General features: G+C 41.3%; 2 protein-coding genes across 3 annotated transcripts; both read right to left on the bottom strand.

Annotated features, from left to right (window-relative positions):
• Positions 1 to 221: 221 nt before the first annotated feature.
• On the bottom strand, positions 222 to 4,543 carry c1qtnf6a (C1q and TNF related 6a). 2 transcript variants are annotated; one of them, XM_080043140.1, is made up of 3 exons: positions 4,432 to 4,543; positions 1,930 to 2,135; positions 222 to 1,580 (listed from the first exon to the last, which is right to left on the bottom strand). In XM_080043140.1, exons 2-3 carry the CDS (start codon positions 2,123 to 2,125, stop codon positions 1,036 to 1,038), a joined length of 741 nt encoding a protein of 246 aa, XP_079899266.1. In that variant the 5' UTR covers positions 2,126 to 2,135; positions 4,432 to 4,543; the 3' UTR covers positions 222 to 1,035. The 2 variants fall into 2 exon arrangements, with proteins under 2 accessions (XP_079899266.1, XP_079899267.1); XM_080043141.1 differs by having other exon boundaries at positions 1,930 to 2,155; positions 4,432 to 4,455.
• Positions 4,544 to 9,678: 5,135 nt separating this feature from the next.
• il2rb (interleukin 2 receptor, beta) lies at positions 9,679 to 16,381 on the bottom strand. The gene is made up of 9 exons (XM_080043568.1): positions 16,297 to 16,381; positions 15,904 to 16,048; positions 15,695 to 15,761; positions 15,352 to 15,445; positions 14,984 to 15,129; positions 13,129 to 13,309; positions 12,723 to 12,825; positions 12,415 to 12,493; positions 9,679 to 10,805 (listed from the first exon to the last, which is right to left on the bottom strand). The coding sequence occupies exons 1-9, from the start codon at positions 16,364 to 16,366 to the stop codon at positions 10,065 to 10,067; spliced, it is 1,626 nt and encodes a 541-aa protein (XP_079899694.1). The 5' UTR covers positions 16,367 to 16,381; the 3' UTR covers positions 9,679 to 10,064.
• Positions 16,382 to 24,202: the final 7,821 nt, after the last annotated feature.

Here is a 24,202-nt window from a genome sequence, read left to right as displayed (position 1 = left end):
ATGGATGGGATCCCTCACTGGCTCCCCATCCAAAGGACTGTGTGCCCTTAAAGCAAAACTGTTAATTGACTACCTTTTAGAAAAACATGACAAGAAAGCGATTAAACAGCCTCCATCGTATCAGCTTTTTTTAGGTTTCAATGATGACAAAAACAGCAACTGTTTAGCTTGTTTTATTTTGAAAGCTTTTTTTTTTAATGTGTGATTAAAGGTTTGGGAGGACATGAGAGCATTTAAAATCACGAGTGTACGCTGCCCTCCAGTGGCTAAAGTGAGGAACAACATTTAATTTGTGTAAAACATAACGTTTAAATGTCTGTATAATCATTATTCGTAAAAAAGAGAGTATTATAAAAATGTATTGACTGAATTACTATCAGATTACTATGCAAACTTAATTAAGAGTGTTTACTGCCCTCCAGTGATCACAGTGAGGCAGTAGCCTACATGAAAGAAAGGCAAGTCAAGTTAGCTGGGATACATTACTGATACTTCCACTCAATTCCTTTATTTATGCTAACTGCTAGCCATGTTAGTACCAAAATTAATAATACTTGTGGGAGTATTAATATTATGTATTAGCCTACTGAATCGTCAGATTTATGTTGCATTTTGGGCAACCGGTTTATGAAGCAAACAGTTATTTCTTTATTAATTTTAGGCTACTGCACATTTACACAACACTATAACAAAGAGGGCGGGGATTGGGGTGATAAACAGCACCTTTTGGCAAACCTGTATAGCACAAAATATTCAAGAACAATGCACTCAATTCATAAAATATCAAAGTAAGACATTCATTTTCACTGGGAGTAAACATTGTGCTTCCTGCATTTTAATATCAAAGTCCATACACAACAAACGGTTCAGTAAGCACCATGTTTTAGCACCACATACAAAATAATACCAGGCATTACTTTCAATTCTGTTAAGTCACTTAAGTGTACACTGTCTTACCATATGTATACAAACCATTGCTGGATTTTTTCAAGAAAGGTTGAGAATATTGATCTCACGTCCACTTCTCTCTCTACGCTATACGCTCTCTCTGATGAGGTATCCATTGAAGGTGATGTAGATGTCCACGTCGTCGCTGTATACGGCGTTCTCCCGCTCCCTCTTGTACAGGCGGACCCACACCTCGTCGCCTAGCACCAGCTCCAGCATCAGGCTCTGACTCTGCATGATGGAGCGCTCGCTGGGCTGCGCGTAGACGATGGCGCGCTCCGTCTCGTTGTGCATGATGTGCAGGTACGTCTCCTTGAAGTTCCACGTGTGGATGTTTACGTTGAAGAAGTAGACCCCCGGCACGCGGCACAGGAACTTGCCCGTGAACATGTCGAAGTGGCCTTCCAGGTTGACGAAGACGGTGTCGAACAGGAGCGCCTGGTAGGACTCCAGGCTGTGCAGGGACTTGCGGCGGCCCACGGAGAAGGCCGAGTACTGGACTTTGCAAGGATCTCCCGGAAGACCCGAGTGGCCCTTGGCGCCTTTGGGGCCGCTGGGACCTATGGAGCCGGCAGGGCCTTCTTGTCCGGTTTTACCCGGGGTTCCTCTGTCGCCACGATCTCCTTTGTCACCTGCATAGAGCGATACAAAGCCGTATCATTATAATTCAATACATTATATAGAAAAAATAATGAAAGAACAAAAGTAGAAAAGTAGAAAAGACCATTGGTCTTTTGAGAAGAGGGGATTATTGATGACTAAGCCACACACACCCCAAACAAGACTCCTTCCTTCGACATTTCTTTCCATTTCACAAAGTGATCCCTAACGTTTGAAAGTCCTGTTTCTCCAAAATATGAATTTGTCTGCCTTATTTAAGAAAAACTTGCCGTAGGGTAGACCAAGGATGGATTAGAAATGGTAAAATAGCAGGGCAATGATGATGGACAGCTGTAGAGATGTAGGCTTAGATGTCCATACCTTTGAGAATGGTCATGTTGATGTAGGTGCGCACCTCTGGCACATGGCTGAACGCTGCTGGCGGAGGCTGCTCTCCGCTGCCCTCTTCTGGCTCCAGGTGATCACAGCAGCGCCTGCAGGGAGCAGGGGGAGCGCCCGGAGGAGGAACTAAGGCCACCAGGGAGAGGAGGGACAGGAGGAGAAAGACGCCCAACATAGCTGTGTGCCTATGTAACGACACAGGACACTACAAGATGATCACAAGAACCTCATCATTTTACACTTTTTAGCTTTTTGATTGATTTCTGCTGGTGGATCTGGATCCTGGTAACTGGATCCATTAATTTGACCCACATGCGATATGATCTGAGTCAGTGCTACAGGGGGATTTCCCCCTTTCAATACAAATCACCGGTAGCAACTTATTTAAAATTTATGAAACAAGTGTGCAAGCCAAACTATCAGTTGTTCAGCAGCTGCTCGTAAAATAAAACTATCATGTGTCCTGGATGTAATTTCCAGACAAGTCGAAAAAGAGAAAGAGGAATATGCCATCCAGAGCCAGGGAACATATTTAAAGTTGAATCAGGAATCAGTAATTGTGGGGGAATAAACAAATAAATGAACAATGAAGCCTTTAACTTTAGCAACAAAACCAGCATATTTGTTTCATGAGTTGTCCATTCATTCAGACTGGCTGTTTTAAAGTAATGTCACAGAATATTTTTGCCCGCGCATGTACACAGTGTAACAGTTCCACGGGTGCAGCAAAGACTCACTAATGCGCTTCTCATCCAAATCCCAAAAGGAAAGAAAATTGCAAAATAATGTGAGAGGGCAGAGCTCCAAGGTTCATAAATCACAGATAACATAACCCTGCAGGCAGAACCTCATTTAGCACACATCAGCCCAGGAAGGTTGACACATTGCGAAAGTCAGTGTTGCGGCTTTTGTGTAAGAAAGACACGCTGAATGTTTTCAATGGAAAAGCAATGGCTGTCTGCCAGACTCTGTGCGATCAGCCAGACTGTGTGTACTGAAAGGGGGACAGTTTGTGCTGCTGTGTTTAGATTGAACAGCTGTCTTGCAAAAAACCACAAACACAGAAGATCAAATTAAATTTGCTGATCAGAATAAGGATTATAGTGTCTACAATACAGCCTTTGGTTGAACCAAATGCTGATGGTGATATATTAAATGGTGTAATTTGCACTCAACTACGGTCAGTTATTGTTTATTTCTCCAAGCATTTACAAATTTGGTCAGACATGTTGGCAGTTTTCATAACAAAAGCGGCGTTGTTGTTGTTTATGTCGGACCACATGATATCATAAGGTGATTCCAATATTTGATCCATCTCTACACACATGTTGGGCACACACACATGCATGGATAGTGGGCCAACAGTCCCTTTTGTTGACTTGATTGTCAACATTTCTTGTTGTAAAGTAAATCAATGGACTGCAAAGAGAAGAATCAAAATAACAACAGGGAGACACAAAACAACTGCAAAAAAGACACAGAACAAGCACAAAGAAGTACAAAACGTCCTCAAAGAGACATGTGGCCATAGTAAAAAGACAGAAAACGTCAAAAAACGACACTTAGTGCCTACAACCAGACAAAAGACTTTCACAAAAAGACACAATGTGAACAAATGTGAGTGACTAACTCAAGGGAGGCATGCATTGCATTGTTTATAGTCGTCTTGTGTGTCTTTCAGTCTGCATGTCTTGCTCCACCGGTTGGGGGGCCATTAAAAAAATATACAGAAGCCGTGATTAGTGCTTTTGGGGGACCGTAGCCTATAGCCAAAGAAACCCTGATAAGAGATTGTCATCTGTACTGTGTAGCCTATGTCTACTACTCTCACACAACCTCAAGCAATAGCAGAATGTGTTTGTGTGTGTGTGTGTGTGTGTATTCAATCAAAATATTATTGTTATATCCTTATGGTGTCTAATCGAAAGCCATTCATCTTCAGTGGAACTCTGCTGCTTGTGTTGAGGATCTGTTGAGGTTTCTAGGCTGAACCACAAAAGGTCATACAGTTTGATATGGCCCAAGAACCGGATATTACATAACTTGCCTACATGGAAAGACACACTTGAACTGGAAACTTGAACATCAAATACAAAATGCTGGAATCTCATGAAGTTACAAAATAACTTTAATATAAACTATAAATATGCAAAAGTAGGCTATTGCAAACACTTTTAATTCTACATTTTGACAGTATGAAGTTCCAATATCCAAGTTTGCTGAAGAAACACGCACGCGCGCAACAACCTCATACTTCGTGCACATTTTTTACAGGATGCCATGCATTCGCCCAAAGGCTATGTGTGGAAAGCGCCTATGTCTACACTGTCTCGTGCCGCCTCACGCTCAAACAAAGTTGCAATCACGAAGTTCTTCGGCAAATGATCCAAAATTAGCATCACAACGCGCCCACGCAGCAGCGCCCACATGCAAGCAGCGCTCAGGCCGACTGATAACTGAGAATATCTGATCGAAGCTCACCTCGTTCACGTTCTCTGCAGCCGCTTTCAGTCCGCCGAGGAGGTGAGAGATAGAGAGAGCGAGAGCGAGAGAGTGAGTGAGAGAGAGAGACAGAGAGAGAGAGAGAGAGAGAGAGAGAGAGAGAGAGAGAGAGAGGAGAGAGAGACAGAGAGAGAGAGAGAGAGAGAGAGAGATTCCCGAGTCAGCAGCCTTCTCTCTCTCCCTCTTTCTATGTGGGAGTGAGCTGAGAGATGTTTCCTATAGATCCCTCCTATTTCCATGAAAGCAACAAGTGTCACTTGTTTAAATTGTCGGTATAGTTGACAGTAACATTTAGGGGAGAGTGGCAGTCATATCATGTGTCAAATATGTGCTCCATGACCCTGGTGTGAAAATACAAAACTTGTGCAACTGCTTGAGACAGATCAGATCAAATGTGCACAGCAACAGTGAATCTGATCAAACAACAGGCAAAGGCATAGTAAAGTAATACAAAATGAATGGTGCATTTGCTGTCATCTCCACTGGATAAAGCCATCAGCAAGAAGCAATGCACAGTGGAGCCTATAACTCTAGTGGACCACACACTCCCAGGAGGATCTATTCCTAGAGTCACTAAACCCCTGGTCAAATCCCCACCCTGGGGTCTGCATTTCCTTTATGCCAAATTCCTTCATTCCTCCCATCTGTTGTAGTTGAGTTGCAGAGAGAGAGAGAGAGAGAGAGAGAGAGAGAGAGAGAGAGACACTGGAAAACTGCTCAGCATGTTTTCGTTCATGCCAAAGAAGCTAATCGAATTGAATTGAATAAGTACAAATTACAGAGAGGCTATGAGCTATATTTCCACCGCTGAATTAGACCGATGTGTTGTGCTACAAAAGCAGATGACGAAAGAGGACCATCACACAAAAGAGGACCAACACACACCATCCAGGCCCCGGGGACCTGGATGGTGTGTGTTGAAGGATTATATGATGGGCTTAGCTTTTCATAATTATTCTCACCAGTGCTAAATGCCTCCACTAGGCATACTTCATATGTTATATGTAGAATAATCTTATGATGTGTACTGTATAACATTTAAAGGCAGTGTCTCCCAACCCTTTTACTATACCTTATTTATTTATATATAATAAATCACCCTGTTAACCTTTTGCATAGAGGTGCAAACATAACGGCACATGTTAATGATGTATTCACTTAATTAACCATGCTTTAACCTTAGGCATAAACACTAAACCCATCAATAAATGATAATTAAGACCAGATGGTGTCCCCATTAAAGACAGTTGCAGAGTATGCACAGGTGGGCAAACTAACTCCATCTCCCCTTTGCGGTCATTTGCACAGCGAATAAGAGGAGAATCATGGGAGAATTATGAAGCGTTTGTGCACACGTGTAACATGAGCACAGCTGTTGAACATTACTGCCGCTGGGTCTTGATGGTCGAGGTTTCATGGACTGTTATGCCGTCACAACAGGACAACATTCCTCCTGCTTCCCAGCCCATTGTAAGCTGTTAACAGACTAGTCTGAAACCACCTGACGCGGGCCCATTTTCTCTCCATAAAGATTTACTTCATTGAGTAATGAAAAGTATACATTTGGCCTTCCAGTTGAGACATTTTCTCCTCAGACCATAGCCTAGCTGCTCATTTTGTTACAGTGCATAACAGTGACTTTTAAACCTCAAAAGTAGAAGCAGGACTGGACATGTGGCAGTTGGGTTGATTCACATAACAGAAGAACAACAGAGGGAGATCAGCTATTTGCATTCCAGTGCTCATAAATGGTGATTGGAGAGTTCTTTAGGCCTAAAGCTGATTTTTTTCTGGCAACCTCACTGATCATATTTCCCATAAAAACATTGTTAGTGGCAGCGAAATCACGGGGCATTTAAAGTTGAAAACCAGTCGAGTTTCAGACCTCGAAGCGTTCTTGTGGTTTCAGCCCAGGGAAAACAAAGAGGATGGACAGTTGGTTAGCAAGAATGTGACATATATTGCGACTATTCAGAATCATTTTTAGCAAATAGTAGTGGGCTATAATGCTCATTTGAGTGGAACAGTTTTTGGGAATATATCATTTTTAGGTTTCTTAATGAGATTTAAAGGAGAAGATTGGGACCATTCTCTATGTACTTTGAGTAAAAAGCTATCCCAAAAATTGGTTAGCTTATTGCCCTAAGACTGTAAAAAGGGGGAAAGCAGCTAGCGTGGCTTTCACCAAATCTTACAGCATTATCCTCCTATAAGCAGCAGTATAATGCCAATTTAGTGGACATTTTGGGAAATATTTTGTATTCGCTTTCTTACTGAGAGTTAGACTAGAACTTAAAAAAACACTTTAACGTCTGTACGTTAAGTTAGATACCCCAAAAAGGTTGGTTAGCCTTGCTTAGCCCTACGACTGTAAATTGGGAGAAGAAGCTAGCGTGGCTCTCGCCGAATGTAACAACATCTGTCTACCAGCACCCCTTAAAACTCACTAATTATATCTGGTTTGTTTTCGGTACAAAAACTGGGATTTAAACCTCCAGGCAACTCCGCTCATTTCTTGTCAAGAAATAGTCTGGCAAAGAACACTCTGTAAAACAGCAAGTTACAAAGTGATACAGATTAAACAAACAAGATACAGTGTGTTAATTAGTTAGTGGAATTTGTTACCTTTGGACAGAGCTATGCTAGCTGTTTCCATCTATTCCCAGTGTTTGTGCTAAGCTAAGCTAACCAGAGTCTGTCTCCAACCCTCATATTTAAGGTGCAGACGTGAGCATCAATCTTCTTGCTCATTCTCCACTGGAAAGTGAAAAAACAACAGCTGTTCTCTTATTACATAGGAACAAAAATCTTGTGGATCTGTCCCTGATTATCCTTGCTGCTTTGGTAGGCCTACGACCTCCTTCACATGTTGGCCCTCAATATATATAAAAAAAAGGGGTCTTTGGTCTTTCCCCCACTACTCCTGACAGCAGTGGTTCGGCTTTCTGTTTCCACTCCACATAAAGCGGTGGAACTCACAGTCAGCCTGACCCCACATCCTCCCATTTCACTGTGGCTTGGATCCAAGACAAGCCCTGTGGTTTTTTTTTCAAACAGAATATACAAGTTTTTTTTTCTCTTTCTCTCTCTCTGACTCTCTCTCTCTCTCCATCTCCTCTGGCCAGCTGGGTCAAAGCTTCCCCCCAGCAACTGACAGAGCAAGCAAAGGAAATCTAAACAAGCTGAGAATGCCAAAATACTTCCAGCTGGAATAACGCCCGCTGGACACCCTCGGTAGATTAACGATCATATGTGTTGAATCATCAGGGCAAAAAGGAAATTAATGCGAGGTGATTGAGATACATGATTTTTTAGTTGTACAGACAAGACAACATTGGCACTAAGCAGACCATCAACGAGGGGAAGAGGAGGCGAGGAATTCTCCCAGATTCACATTTTATGTTCAGTTTACTAATGTCACCTAGTGGTCGAATGCACATGGTACATCAAAGATATGTCTATTCTGTAAATGAGAAATCTAATTGTGGATTCATTTTACCCAGGAACCATGGGTAGCAAACCATTTGCTTACCAAACCCAGTGTTAGATTATAGTGTTTATGCTATTGTTGTGAACATGAGTTTCTTGTGAATAACACTGTCAAGATAGATTAGTTTGAGGTGAATAACAGTAATATAAAAAAAATAAGACCAACAAAGTCAAAGTAACCTGTCCTATTCTACATAGGTTGCTATTTAAAGTCAAGTTTATTTGTGTAGCAATTCAAATTACATTATAAAAGGACATTTAAATATAATCAAATAAGTGCCAAAGAGCTAAAAGATTAAAAATAAATAAAAACATAGATAGGCATAGAATACAAAAATAAAACATAGTGCAGTGAAAGAAAGAAATAATTATTTGATTTAATAAAACAGAAAAGGTTTCAACGTTGATGCAGTGGACCTGCACTTTTCTGGGAGCCTGTTCCAGATTTATGGTACAAACAAACTGAAATTTTGCTTCCACATGTTTAGTTTACGACTCTGGGGACGGGAAGCAGAAACCACCTGAGAGGTCTGAATGCTTCATAATTTAGCAGAAGATCAGATTTTGTTTTGTTGTTGTCCTAAACCATGCTTTATAAAGCAGCAGGGTTATTTTGAAAATATAATTTGGAAAGACAGGAGGCCAGTGTAAAGATGTCCGAATGGGTCTGTGTAATGTTTTAATATAGCTTCTGCATTAACATTTGAATAACCTGACACTCAGCAGGTTACATGAAAAGTGCTAACTTTATACAAATATCTCGACTGGGTGTGTGATTCAGTGAACTGGCTCAACATGACATTGGTGTGACATACAACAGGTTAAGCTCTTGTGAAAAGGAAAGAAGAGATGGAAAAGCACTGATGAAAAGCAGCAGCAGCATCTTGTGTGGCTTCTCTCTGACATGGCTCAATATCGTAAATTCTCTCCAGTGAGGTGAACGGATGTCGCTTGTTGAGTTAAATGTCAAACCACACTCTAATACACACGCTCAGTTACACACACCACCAGGACCACCTGACCGGACATGTAAACACTCAAAACTATACACACACACACACACACACACACAGAACTTGGGCTGTCTCTCACACTCTTTCTCAAGTCGGCTCACATGCCCATCCCTCACAGCCCTCCTTCCACAACGACACAGGAAGTCAAAGGGTGACCCATTTCTACCAGAGGTTTTATTTTGTTTGGTCTCTGCTGCACATGTCACTGAGTGCAACGGAAATACACTGAGCATGTAGAGGCAAGAGTAGCAACATTTACCGCCGACCTCAAGGATTTACATGAATCTAGAAATAGCAATCAAATAGAGATTACACCAAATCTGTTAAGCATGTGTATTGTAGATGGTTAAAGTTGACCAGGTGCAGCTTTAATTATAGCTTCCGTATCTGACATAATGACTTTAGGTGTTGATTTGATCTCTTAAACTGCATCAATTCATTTAATAAAGATCTACAAATAGATAAGATTGATTCACAAGCACATCAGTGGCAAACCAGCTGCCTTTCACATCAGATCAGATTGTGCGAAAAGTATAGCAGACATCATATCTTTGACATAAATCCTTCATTAAAAGGAATGTGTTACTATACACAGTACATAGTCAAAAAAGCATAATGTTTTCCTGCTTTTTAAAGCTTTCCACAGAACCGTTAGCAGGAAATAAGAATTTTATTTTGAAAAAAAATAGTCTCTTTTAATGAAAAAAATATAAGTAGTTTTAGAAAGATCTCACAACATGTCTTCTGTGAGTTAAAGTAATAAAACGCAAACAGAATGTGTGTTGTTTTGTACATATAAAAAAATGTCATTACAAACTGACAGCAGCATTTAGTTTAGTATATATTTCTGCAGAGACGCAAATAAAGCCGATTTTAACAAACCAAAAAAAGGATAGTTTGAAGTACTTGTTATTGTCACACAATACTGTACATTTTCAACAATGAGGTATTGTACACCATACCACACACTGTCTGTATCAGCTCAAAAATTACCCAGCAGTCCCAGTCAATTGGTATATAAACAGCATACACAATTGTTGAATGTTAGGAAACTCTGTTTTTGAATGTAAATATTTTATTATTAACCCAACTCTGCAGCATTGTAACTTTTCAGATGGAGTTATTGCTGAAGGTTGTCTGTAGCTCTTTGAGGGTCAGATACCCCGTCTTACAGGGCTCCACAGGCATGGAGGAAGACCGGCACATGGCACCAGCTGTAGGCCAGGCCGTGTAGCTACCGCTGGCCGTTGACGTGGGTGCATCCACTGGTCGGCTATCAGAGGACACCTGGGTTGGATTGGGAGCGTTAGCATGGGGTGGAGGAGAGGAGGGGGGGCACATGCGGGGTGTAAGATGGAGAGGGAATATGAGAAGAGGAGAGCTATGGTGGTCATCCGAAACCTCCTCTGCTTCCAAATTGTCTCCTTTATACTCTTCTTCCTCCCCTCCGATGCCAAAGCCAGAGTCTGGGCTCAGCGGCTCCCTCTTCAAGCCTTCATACATCGGAGACGGGCTAATGGAGAGGTGGAGGTTGTGGATGTCATCCTTGTAGGTGAAGTAGGCAGGATTGGGGTCCGTTCGAGCAGAGCCACCGGAGGAGCTGGACATGAAGTAGCCCCTGTTAGAGAACCAGGAAGAGGAGGACGAGGAGGAATTGTCGGTGACCCCACTGGTGTCCGAGCCGACCGAGGGGCAGCCGTTAAAGTATAGCATGGGGACGGTGGTGGAGCAGAAGGAGGGAGAGGTGGAGAGGACCACATCCCAACTCCTGCACAACTCAACCGGGGAGATGTGGTCGCACGGGTGGGCCGTAAAGAATGATTCGGAAGCTGACAGAGGATTCAGCCATTTCTGGGTAGAAAAACAAAACGAAGAGATTTACAACAGAAAACTACACATGAGGAATGACGCATTTCAGACACTTCATGTCAGACACGTCATGAATTGAGTGCTTTTTTGGATGCGAGAGCAATTGTTCCTCTGATTTTCTTCAGGGTTGGTTAAGTAGACAAACCCCACCAAGAGGAAAGCAGTTTTGCTACTCAGCATTGGATAAAAACATGTGGGACAGACTCTGCAAATTGAAAATAGGCAAGGAGGTCACGCAACAGTCAAGAGTGAATTGAATATGTATCTTTGTAGAATACGAAACATGCAAAATGTAAGTAACTTTTGAAAGCAGAAAAATAAAAGTATTTTTAGAGAACTGAAGAGACGAGAATATAAGTGGTCCCGGCATTGAACCCTGGGGTACTCCAGGCAGGAATAACAGCTATTACACTAGAAGCATTTTAGAATAATAATACATCTTTCTGGCATCCCAGGTGTCCCAAACCAATGCCACAGCTTACTGTTTTGGAATGCAGTCAATACATTAATGTTATTGTATGGCTATGAATTGCAGTCTTCCGTGAGCTGCAATCATTACTGACATTTTATCACTTTAGCCTAATCGGAGTCCTCATGATGGCAAGGTTTTGTGTCATTTTCTGGCAAGTCCTTTCATTACCATGCAGCAAGCTAGGAAACCGACAATGCTACGATATTGCGGCTCCTGATCTAGCAGTCGTGCTTTTAAGACATGTTATCAGACTTCACATTCAGTGACAAAGGTAACACATAAGATAAGAGCGTTTGCTCTACAATGCTATAGAGTTATGGTTGGTGCTGATGGAGGCTACTAAGGAAATATGTCTGAATCAATGTCTACAGATGAAAGTTAGAAGGCCTTACATGTTTATTCAGTCAGTGCGTTTACATGCAGACTCATAATCGGGTAAATAAACGAATAAGACTTCAACAGGACTTTTAAACTGCATGTAAACACCTTTATCCAATCTACTTCGCACACAAATCGGCACATTAACGGACAAGAGAAGTTGGATAAGAACACCTAGATAACTCGTTCATAGTCGGCATTCTCTCTGCATGTATACAGGGATCGGACATCGCATATCGGACTTCTCGTTCTGTGCTTGTGTGCCTGCGCGTTATAGGCTACACCATGGGTTATTGCCGGAAGGGAACCGGACGTGGCTCTTAACCACTTGTTGAAAGGGCTACAGTGCCACCTAGCATAGTGGAGACAGCCATGCATCGGACATTTATCCGATTCCTGAAAGGCCATGTATACTCAGACAAGTGACACGGTCCGTTCGAGTGTCCAGTTCGATAAATGTCTTAATCCAATCTAGTTGTGCCATGGAAACACACTGACTGAAACACTCAGTTGTTGTCAAAAGCTAATATGCCAGGGCTGATTGAGCATTGGTTTGTAATCCTTTACCCTAGCAACAGCAGAAATAAAGAAGTCGAAGTGAACACATCATCACACTTGAATGACATGTTACCTGTGGGTATAAATAGTACTTTGTGGTAACACCTGCAGTCTCTGACTCACTTGTGTCCAAATGTTCTGTGAAGAAGGATATGGTGATGATGAACGAACATTTCTATTTACCTTTAGATTTCCTCCGTGGACAGAATGGAGAGTGTGAAAGTATTTTGAAGGGTTTGGCACTGGTTTCCCCTCGTGGAGCCTGAAAAACAACAAAAGAGAGCCATTCAATTAGACATGCCACACACACACACACACACACACACACACACACACACACACACACACACACACACACACACACACACACACACACACACACACACACACACACACACACACACACACACACACACACACACACACACACACACACACACACACACACACACACACACACACACACACACACACACACACATTATTCTCACCCCTTCCTCACGCTTCTGTAAACGACCAGCATCACAACAAGAACGAGACCCAAGCTGAACATCACTCCCCACATTATCAGTGAGGTCCAATCCAGAAATAACTCTGAAACATACAGCTGACATTACAGGCTGTAAAATGCATGCACAACTAAAAAGAATAAGTACGTAATTTGCTCTGGCATATAGTATACCACACTAATTATTTTAACAACCTCAGAATCTGATTAGGCCCCATCCGTTGGCTAGCAGGTATTTCCCCAGACCTTTACCAGAGGCCTACAAGGAAGCAACCCCAAATGTTGCTTTTTGGTCTGTGCTTGGTAACAACCCCCGATCCAGACTTGATGACTACATTTCCCAGCTAGTCCGGGATCATTGAGACATGCAACATACAAAGTGTTGTTACCTTGATCCTGTGATGTTTCCACCACATCTGTCGCAACCATCCAGGAGGTTGTAGGACTCCAGTCGCTCCAGTGGCTCTGTATCTTATTGGGTTTGACTCTCACCCTGACCTGGCAGAATCCCTTTAGTCGCCAAGCAGGTATTTTTATTTTTAGTTCTTGTGTGGACAATCTGAAGGACTCCTGATAACAGATCATAAAAAATAATTAATGTAAATGTTAACAACCAACCAAATCACAATTTTTCAGAGTGGTTTATAATATGAACAGCATCACTTCTGATTTGCATATGTGTTTGAAATTGAACACTGCAACATTTTCTGTGACTTTAGCACTGAACCTATAAAAAAGCATGTGACAGCAAAATTGCTGATCAAAATATATCAGCAATTTTGGAGAACGCTTCTCCTCATGATCCTCTACCTGTCCGTACTGTGTGTGTGCTAAAAAAAAGAAATCTGGTGTTGATACACAGCCTAGGCTGTGTAAACGGGTATGTAGACAAAGGGGCCCACCGTATATAGCAACATGCCTGTTTACAGGTTTTTTTACATGATTTTGACAACAGGTGTTCGCTGACTGAATTGCTGACTCAACCTTTAAGACAAAGTTTTGGTGAATTGGGAAGTGACATTTACAAGTGTTTTGTGGTAGTAAAATTATCAATTCAACTAAATGGCCACAATGCAATAAAATGTGAGGAATTTATGAAGTAAAAATAAATGGACAAATCAGACTTTCTCTAGAGATTGCAATGTTAAATCAGTCAGTTGGCCGGCCCCCAAACTTTGGACCGGACTAAAATATTCAACAACCATTGGATGGTTTCATGCAATATACACATAGCCTGGCATTCCCAGACCTGCCACTAGGCGCTGGCAAATTAAATTTGCTGCGCGTGTTGGTCTGGACACGCTCCGTTGAAGCTTTATCAAGAAAACCAGAAATCTGGCTATGGTTTCAATTGGTTCTATCTAATATGGGCGCGCCAGAGCCCTTTATATGGTACTCTGGGGAGGACGTAACCGGATGACGACAGTGACGTGCATGCGACGTCAAAGCCGTGATAGTAAACATCAAAGATGGCTGGGGATATGTTGTGTGAGTTTGAGACTGCTTTGGCCTCGACCCTTAACGATTTGGAAGACGGCACTCAAATCTTTCATTAGCAAGTAAGTGGAATGTTCTGTTTTGCCGACCGACAACGGCAAACGTTTAATTTAACAGTTTAACAGCTGTTCGCTAAACAAAAGGGGCTTACGTCACCTTGTGCATCGCTCTGATTGGTTGTAGTGCGTAGCCCTCTTACTTTGGTCACGTCTAACTTTTGTTCACAAAAGTAAGATATTTTTCTTTTCTTGTTTTTTGCAGCAAAATACATGTTCTTTCAACCAAAAAAAACTTTAGAAAAGACTTTACAGTTACGTGCCCAGCTATGGAAATGTTGTGTTCACACGCTGTTTTCCTCTGCCCCCAAATGTCATCGGTTATTTGCAGGTTTAGCCTTTCCATCTTAAGCTGTCATCATCTTATTGCTAATTACCAAACATTAGCACGCTAAAACGTGTTAAACTAAGATAGTGACAATGGTCAACATGATACCTGCTAAACATCGGCAAGTAATAATTGTTTCTTTGTTGATGTTAGCATGATGATGTTTCAGCACCACTGTGCACCACCAATGACCATACTGTCATATTAGCATTACCAGGGCCTTGCCTTGTGGATGTAGTCTTGTGACTCTGTGCCTTTGATTTCCTATTAGGTTCATATAGCATGTTGTGAAAAGTTGTTAAGCAAATATGAGTTGTCTTTTTAAAATGATAAAATATCCATTCGTGCATGCATGGCACTCACCTTCCATGTCTGGTTTTCCTGTGTGATGTTAACTTGGAAATCAGAGGGTGGAATGTAGACAGAACGAGGAAAACCTGGACGCCATGATATCCAAGTCTCATTAGCTTTGCTGCTGACATTGGGAACACCTGGAGGATGCATTTTGACTGTTTGAACACACACAGAGACACAAATGCACAAAGTTAGGTAAGAAAAACCAACTGTAAATACAGAGAGCAGAGGTGTTTTAAAGTAATTTTTCAACGTTGTTTTTTAATGAATGAGTCATTAATTAATATATTAATTAAGTCAACTGTCTTTAAAAAACAGATTCATTTTGGAGCAATATACAAAAGTCACAGGGAACTTAGAAAGTAAAAGCCACTCACTGTGATTGTATGGTATGTAGTTTGTTAGGTTCTCCATCAATGTCCCATTACACTCCATACTGATGTAGGGCATGTCTTTAAGACGGTTGAATCTCTGGTGGGCGTTGGACACATAATATAATCAATATCACAGGGAAGACAAGAGGAAACTGCATGTGAAAAACAACAAGTTGTTGTATGTATAATTTCTGCAACTGATTATTGTTATGGATTACTTATTTTTCTTCAGTGCACCATTCTTTCTATGATGGCATTTCCATAAATTCAAAACATGTATATGGAATGAAACCGATGAGACGTTTAAATGATCTGTGTTGATGAATGATACATGTTGGTGACTTACTTCATTTTCAAAGACAAAACTGCAGCCTGGAGGATGGTTCCTGAGCTGTTGCACCTTGCATGTTCGACTAAGTAAAAAAGAAAAAGGACAACAAATCAACACGGACCGCTGCAGAATGACCAACTAGAAAAGAGAAAAGAGTGCAAATATTTCCCATCCATTATATTCTGGCAAGCAGCTATGAATATATAACATCCCTAACATCTTACATCATTTGGTCGGGAACTCTCACTCTATTCCTTGTTATCCTGATTCTCTTCACACCGGAGATACTGCAGTCCACACCAGGGGCGAGCGGAGACCTGGTCCATGTACAGCTGACGTTGTTTACAAAGTCATTCACGCAGGAGAGCCCTGAAGTAGACATAACAAAAGACAAGACAAGAGAGAGAGAGAGAGAGAGAGAGAGAGAGAGAGAGAGAGAGAGAGAGAGAGAGAGATTAGGATTGCGTCAATATGCTTTGAGAAAAATAACATATTCATTCTGAAGACAAATGTGAAATGATGTGTTAGTGTCATTATAGTGTCATTATGGTCCCTCTCTTGTGCCTGAAGGACAATAACATACAGACTGTTGCAGTTAGGAGCGGACTCAGTGATACCTTTGTGAGAGTGGGCTGCATCCACTGCAAACAGGATCACCAGGACGTACAAGGAACACAGGAGATGCATGGCCACAACCACAATATGACTGTAGACAGAGAGGACCGACAAATATCACAGCAATTCTGGAGAATGCTTGTTGTCAAAATCATTTTTTTCCCCAATATCAGTGATATCCTCATGTTCCGCTACCTGTCTGTACTGTGTGCGAGCTGAAACAAAATCCATTGTTAAAACACAGCCTAGGCTCTGTAAACAGGCATGTTGCCAGCTACGATGGCCCCCTTTGTTTCAATACCAGTTCATAGAGCCTAGGCTGTGTATTAACACCCGTTTTTTTCAGTGTGCACACAGTACGGACATGTAGCATATCGAGAGAAGATATTCACAGATTTTGTCAAAAAGTGATTTTGACAACAATCATTCTCCAGAATCGCTGACTCTTCCTTTAAAGTATAATCTAAACCAGTAGTGTTGAATATACTGTACATTCACATGTTAAGTGGTTGAATGTTCTCATACTGTATGAGAGTGTAAATTGACTAAATGTTGTATACATGTGTAGTCCAAAAGCAGCATCTAAGGTATATACAGGGACAATCAATCAAACAGCTAACGGATCATTTTCTTTCCAATTTATAAGAAAAAAATATGTAGAGAAACTCATTTGTGAAACCTGGATGTCGCAACTGAATCACTAATCACCATCAGCTCAGTGCTGCATACTGTTGAGAGTGAGAAAAACAATACTTGATCCACCTTAGGCTGATCACTCATCTCGAGAACTATAGCAGTTATAGAGTGAAACATGACTGAAAAACACCAACACCTGCTCTGGTGCATTACAGAGATGTACTGCATTAACTGAGTTACAGAAAGAGCTTTCTATTGGTTCGCTGATAATTATCCAGTGTCATACTTAATTATAGTTTACCTTGGCTGACTTCATGTTTAACACTCTGTGGAGAGATATGCTTTGAAAAAAGATATGCTAAAAAAAATAAAGGAAAAAAAGAAAAAGGTTGAGGAGTAGACATATACAGATCTTCTACAGATATTTCAGAGTTCAGATTATGATTATGTGACACAGAAAAGAGCAATCTTCTCAATGAAGTCACACATTTTGTCACCAGCTCGAGTCATCAAGCGAGAAATGCTGTTTTTTTTCCATCGCAGCCTGAACTGGCTATAGTGGAAAATGCAGACGTGACAGCATGATGATTGTGCATATAGTAACATAATGTACAAGGGAATTTTCTTATGATAACAACACATCAGCAAGCCTATAACACATCATATAAATTAAATTGAATAGAGCATCAAGAGCCTCTGCAAGAAGATGATGATGCTCTACTACATTAAATATTAAATAATGTAGTTATACGTTTCTTACAACTAAACATTATTAAAAAATAAATAAAAATAAAGTGATACAGTACCTTATGAGTCTTGGCCAGTCGGGTTATCAGGGGGTCCCTGTGAGGAGACACATTGTCGCCTTCGCTGTCAGACTGTCGAGTATAGAAGATTTCTCTTTGTTTTTACTCGTACATCACTTTGTCACTGACTCCCTTGTGCAATCACTCTCTTTCTCTCTCTCTCTCTTTTTGTAACTAAAGCTCATCCCTCCATCTCCTCATTCTCACCCATCTCTCTTCTTTAAAGTGCCCAGTGACATTTTCCACTGGTAACCACAGCCTGTGCTGTGTCTGGGGCTAACAGGAAGCCTCATGTGGCTTTGATGAAGCTGTGAGTGATAGTGAGAGAGTACGGGTTGGGGTTGGAGTGGAGGAGAGAGAGAGAAGGGGGGTGGGGGGGGGGGGTGCTCTGTTTGAAGGGGACAGCACCTCCTCCTGCACACCAGTTTTTAAGCTATACCTGCTGGACCTCCCATCACTGCTTTCAAGATAATTGCACTGAAAACTAGAAATACAAAGCCACACCACATCCGGTTTCAATCACAACGTAAAGTGGGTTGTACAAAGAGAAGCTTGCGCGTGTTCCTATGAAGTGGTTTACGTCAATGAAACTGTGTTTAAAACTGATGATTACCAATGATAAAAATCCCTGGGGTTATTTAAGATGCAAACACACAGCTTCAAAATCACTGCTGTTACAGCCGCATCCACTGCAGACACACACACACACACACACACACACACACTTAAACACATAAACACAAACACAACTACTGTTTCTGTAGAGGTAAAGAAAAAAGCAGATAGAAAGTTAAAGCAGCAGCCTGCTCTTCGCTCAAAGGTCACTAAATGTTTAATTTCTGTAGCCACGGCCTCAAGAGATTTCTTACGATTGCCAGTTTGTCCATTGTGATCTGGAACATTTTCTTTTTTCTCAAATGTAAAACATTTGGCACCTGCCATTTAGGACATTTGACTGTTTCCTAAATGGCAGCAGAGTCTTTTATTTTGCATTGCACCAGATTTCACCTTTGTCTTGTGAGAGTCCAAAGCACATGTTAATAACCCCCTTATTTTCGAGTCCTAAATAAAGTTCAGTCATGAATGTCAATCAATCTACACATAGAAAATTAGTCACGTGAAGAAAAGATGGCAGCGAAAGATTTATAAGTGAATCCGTTAACTCAATAATATTGAAAAGTTTATAGGCCAATGCCAAAATGTGATTGCCAAAAGTAGACAATGGCACAGCAAGCCTATAAAGGTAAGATCACTCCAGGTTTGAGTATCTACAAGTCTCATCTCCAGTCATAAAGTTCAATGATGGGCCATTGTGCAACGCTCATCCACGGTGTAGATAGGCCTACAAACCACAATGCATTCACGCATATACAACAACAACTGTTGCAACACAATATGTTTGAACTCAGCAGTCGCCTGCATGGTTTGGGTGCCTGAGTGGGTTCAGGCTTGCAGTAGTAGGCCATAGGGTGATCCGATTGCACCTGCCCCTTATAGCTCCCCCTGAGGTGTCAGCGTTAACTAGCAGTGGTAACAGGTGGAGACAAGGGGCAAGGTGAGCTGGGTTTGTAGCACACAGAAGAGTGTAGCCTACAGCTCTCAGCTAAAGGTCAACGTCCGCCGAGCCTGAGGCGGTAAGCTGTGGCGAAGACCATAGTGAGGTTTGTTTGCTCGGAAGGCAACCAAAAAATGAGTCTCCATCAAGAGACCACAAAGACGAGGGAGGTTGCTCAGTGGGGGAGGAGGTGAGAAAAGTAACCAGGGAGGGCATTCTCATATTGCAAAACATGTAGCTCTATAAAGTAGGCTAACACAACACCACTCTTTTACAGAGGCACCACAGTTTACATATAGCGCTATGTACAATTCATGTTAAGTAGGGCCCAGAATTGACCTGCCCATTAATTTGCTGCAATTTAAATCACATACAGTCCCAACACTTAATACAAGACCTACGTCTCTCTTTTATGAAAAGTCAAAGGAAATGCAGTGAGCCTACAGCACTATTTGGCAAAACATGTGGTTGGCAGTGTAGCTTTGAACTAAATGGTAACGTTAACGAGTGGCTAACAAGCTCACAGTGACAATCATACATGATGATGTTTGTCTGGTTCATTGTTTTTTACCACGTTCAGCATTTTAATTAAGCGCATTGGCATGTTTACACTTGGTAATTTGCAAAAAAAAAACTATATTGATGCTAATGGCCAATGTGGCTCATCATCAGCCAATTGAGTCACACACTTTATATCAGCGCATACAAAATACAAGATTGGGGAGTTGATATTAGCTGATTTTGACTTTTTTTGTTGATTTATTTAATCTATATTTGCAGTACAAAAGCTGTGCCACAATGAAAGTAAAGTCATTTGAAAACCTGCACACAAAAAGAAAAAGATTGCATGAAAACATTTAGGGATAATTTCTCTTTAATTTGTTTTTTTTAACTGTAGGCGCAGAGTGCTGAATTTAGTATTTTGTTGTCCATTGTGTACTGTTTGAATTAAAGAATATATTGTTTGACTAAATGTGTTGTTTGAAGGAAATATCAGATGTTGTTGCATGTGTTAAATGCTTTGTGAATGTGAGAGCATTCTGCAAACAAAATGTGTTATTTTGGCCAGAGTTTAGCTCTGGGTGTGAACGGTTTTGAAAACGTTAATTCTTAATGGTCAAATGGATTCCAGCAATTGAGAGAAACTAAAACAATATGACGTACAGTTTAATCTCAGAAGTGAAGTCGCCATATTTCAATACCTCTTTAAACGGACTACAAGTCAGTTACTGGTTAGTTTAGCTGTGGAGTGTACTATCTGTACAGTGCGTTCCAAATTATTATGCAAAGGATATTTTTCTCAGATTTTCCTAAATAGTCGATGCAAATGACAGTCAGTATAATTTTCAAGTCATCAACCGTTAGAGTATGATTAAAATTTTATTGAACAAACCTCCCAATGATAACAGTATTTTTTTCAAAAATAAAAAACTCAAAATGCACCGTTCCAAATTATTATGCACAACAGAGTTTCAAAACATTTTATAGGTTGTAAAGAACTAAAAATGGTCATTTGTTGAATTTGCAGAATGTGGAGGTCATATTTAGTGAAATCAAAAGCTATTTCAATCAAAAACATCTTAACAGGCCAAGTTACATGTCAAAATAGGACCCCTTCTTTGATATCACCTTCACAATTCTTGCATCCATTGAACTTGTGAGTTTTTGGAGAGTTTCTGCTTGAATATCTTTGCAGGATGCCAGAATAGCCTCCCATAACTGCTGTTTTGATGTGAACTGCCTCCCAACCTCATAGATCTTTTGCTCGAGGATGCTCCAAAGGTTCTCAATAGGGTTGAGGTCAGGGGAAGATGGGGGCCACACCATGAGGTTCTCTCCTTTTATGCCCATAGCAGCCAATGACACAGAGGTATTCTTTGCTGCATGAGATGGTGCATTGTCATTCATGAAGATGATTTTACTACGGAAGGCACAGTTCTTCTTTTTGTACCACGGAAGAAAGTGGTCAGTCAGAAACTCAACATACTTTGCCGAGATCATTTTCACACCGTCAGGGACCCTAAAGGGGCCTACCAGCTCTCTCCCCATGATTCCGTCCCAAAACATGACTCCGCCACCTCCTTGCTGACGTTGCAGCCTTGTTGGGACATGGTGGCCATTCACCAACTATCCACTACTCCATCCATCTGGACCATCCAGGGCTGCACAGCACTCATCAGTAAACAAGACTGTTTGAAAATTAGTCTTCATGTATTTCTGAGCCCAGTGCAACCGTTTCTGCTTGTGAGCATTGTTTAGGGGTGGCCGAATAATAGGTTTATGCACAGCTGCAAACCTCTGGAGGATCCTACACCTTGACGTTCGCGGGACTCCAGCGACTTCAAATACCTGTCTGCTGCTTTGTAATGGCATTTTAGCAGCTGCTCTCCTAATCCAATGAATTTGTCTGGAAGAAATCTTCCTCATTATGCCTTTATCTGCAAGAACCCGTGCTCTGAATCAGCCACAGAACTCTTCACAGTACGATGATCACGCTTCAGTTTCTTTGAAATATCTATTGTTTTCATATATTGTCCAAGGTATTGCACTATTTGATGCTTTTCGGCAGCAGAGAGATCCTTTTTCTTTCCCATATTGCTTGAAACATGTGGCCTGCTTAATAATGTGGCACGTCCTTCTTAAGTAGATTCCCTTTGATTGGGCTCACATGGCAAACTAATTATCACAGGTGTATGAGATTGATTTCAATGATCCAAGGCGTCCTGAGACACAAAATCATACATGAGTGTAATTGAAAAACAAAACATTAAATGTTTGACACTTCAATCCAATTTGCATAATAATTTGGAACACGGTGTAGATCAGTACTGACTGATGTCATTGTCTAATCTCACTGTATGCGACTTTGAACGGTCCCCTCAACCTCCTCTCTCTGTGTAGTAAAGAACGGATGCAATGACTTTTAAAGTTCCTCATTATATATAGATCTGGCTTGACAGGAACAGCAGTAGGTAGTGACAAAAGGCAAGTTTCGGTGGTTTATTCTGAAACCACCTCCATTCTGTTGCTAAGATAACTAACCCCTTCAGCTGCTACAGCGGTTTAGGTCTTCTACATTTAGTTTGTGTAAGGATACATCTTAGCACCCAAAACATCTCTGAAAGTAAATACACTGAGATGAATCAAGTTTACCTTCTGTTATTTATATGAATGCATGCTTGCACGTACACACAGTGTTGTTGCTGCCACACCTTAGCACCCTAATGATTACAGCTTGATTTAATACAAAAAAATATATATTTTATCCAACAGATGTTTTTTTTTGGTGGTATTTTATTATCTCCTTTATATATGTTTAAGCAGGAGGCTCCCAACATGCACAGTTGCAAATCACACTTTATTATAGAATTTCCAAGTAAACCCAAAGTGTGTATCACGAGGGTGCAGTGTGTGCTGTGGTCTAAGGGAGAGGGGCCTCATTTTGCTGTTCGCTTTTTTTCCATTTCCGTCAGTCTCTTGTTGAGCTTCTGGTTCATGATGTTTCTCTCTGTCCACTGGACTGCACCCGAAACACAGTAAAAAAAAACTCACGTTATGAACGATCAAATATATGAAAAATAGAGAAAGAGAGGGAGAGACAGAACGAGAGTTCCTACCATAGATAGTAAATAATAGGTTCCTACCCATTTCGTCGGTTTTGTGGCCGTACCAGAGATGAGGGTCGGTTGGCCAGGCAATCGGGTGGTGGCTTATGTAAGAGTCCCTGGTGAGGGATTTCCATGTTAAAGGAGCCCCTATAGAGACAGAGGGTTCAGTGGGTTGAATTAAAGGTGCTATAGAGGAGAACAAGTGTGACATTTTTTATTTAATTTATAGCTATACTAGTGTATCTATAAGTCACAATATGATCGTACTGGATGGAAAGTTAAGGTTGTTACATTTCATTCCCAGAAAACGTGCAAGAAGCAGGGGAACCTTGGCCATACTTCCCAACCTATAGTTACCAAAGTGAGGGGTTTGGGAAAATTTGAGCTTCAAAGTCATTGTTTCCTGCATTATAGTGACTTTAAAATAATGAAAATAACAACAAATAAAAATAAGTATCCTACACTGCAACACAATTTTTGTTCATTATTATCTATTACTTGTATTGTCCTCTGTACAGGATAAAACAATCCACAGAGCAGATCCCCCCATTACATTTGGATTATTATTATTATTGGGCTATTATTTACATTTTAAGGTTAAATGTCTTAATCTTGTAAACTTTGAGAGGAAGTTTAAATCTGATGATTTTTGTGCTCTGTAAACAACTGTCTCATGTGTGTGCTGCATGTCTTGTAGTCTATAATTTGGAGATAATGGCTGACATCATTTAGCCTTCTGGGAGCTGGACTTTCTACAGAAATATGAATATAAATAAGTTAGGCACTAAAATATAAAAGGGTGTGTCCTGCGTGACCTGTTTGTTCGCTCGTTACAATCGCGCACCCCTCTCGTAGCCTACATCCACACCTCCACACACACGTAGGAGAGGGGAGAGAGAGAGACACACACACAGCCAACCTCCACACTCCTTGGGAATCGGCGCTCGGGGAGTGGGAAGGGGGGGTGATAATAGCCTCGTTCGACTTGGAGCCGTCTTGCTCAGACCTGCGCAACTATTACGCGCGTCTTGCTGAGCGCACAACAGAAATGCTGTGCGCTCAGCAAGCCGAGCCTCATAATTGTGCAGGTCTGAGCCAGACGGCGACATCTCAAACGAGGCTAATATCAGACAAGTGAACGTACAAGCAGGTTGTCTATCTGATATTATCGCCCCCCTTCCCCTTCCCCGATCAGCGTCGATCCCCGAGTGCGGAGGTTGACTGTGTAGCTTGCTCAGAGTCACTTTTTTTCAGCGCGCAGCTCACGGCAGCGCACTTAAAGCGCACATACAAGCTTCTTCTC

Source organism: Ammodytes marinus (genome assembly GCF_949987685.1).
Source record: "Ammodytes marinus genome assembly, chromosome: 16".
Lineage (NCBI taxonomy): Eukaryota > Metazoa > Chordata > Actinopteri > Uranoscopiformes > Ammodytidae > Ammodytes > Ammodytes marinus.
This window is presented reverse-complemented; position numbering and strand designations above follow the sequence as displayed.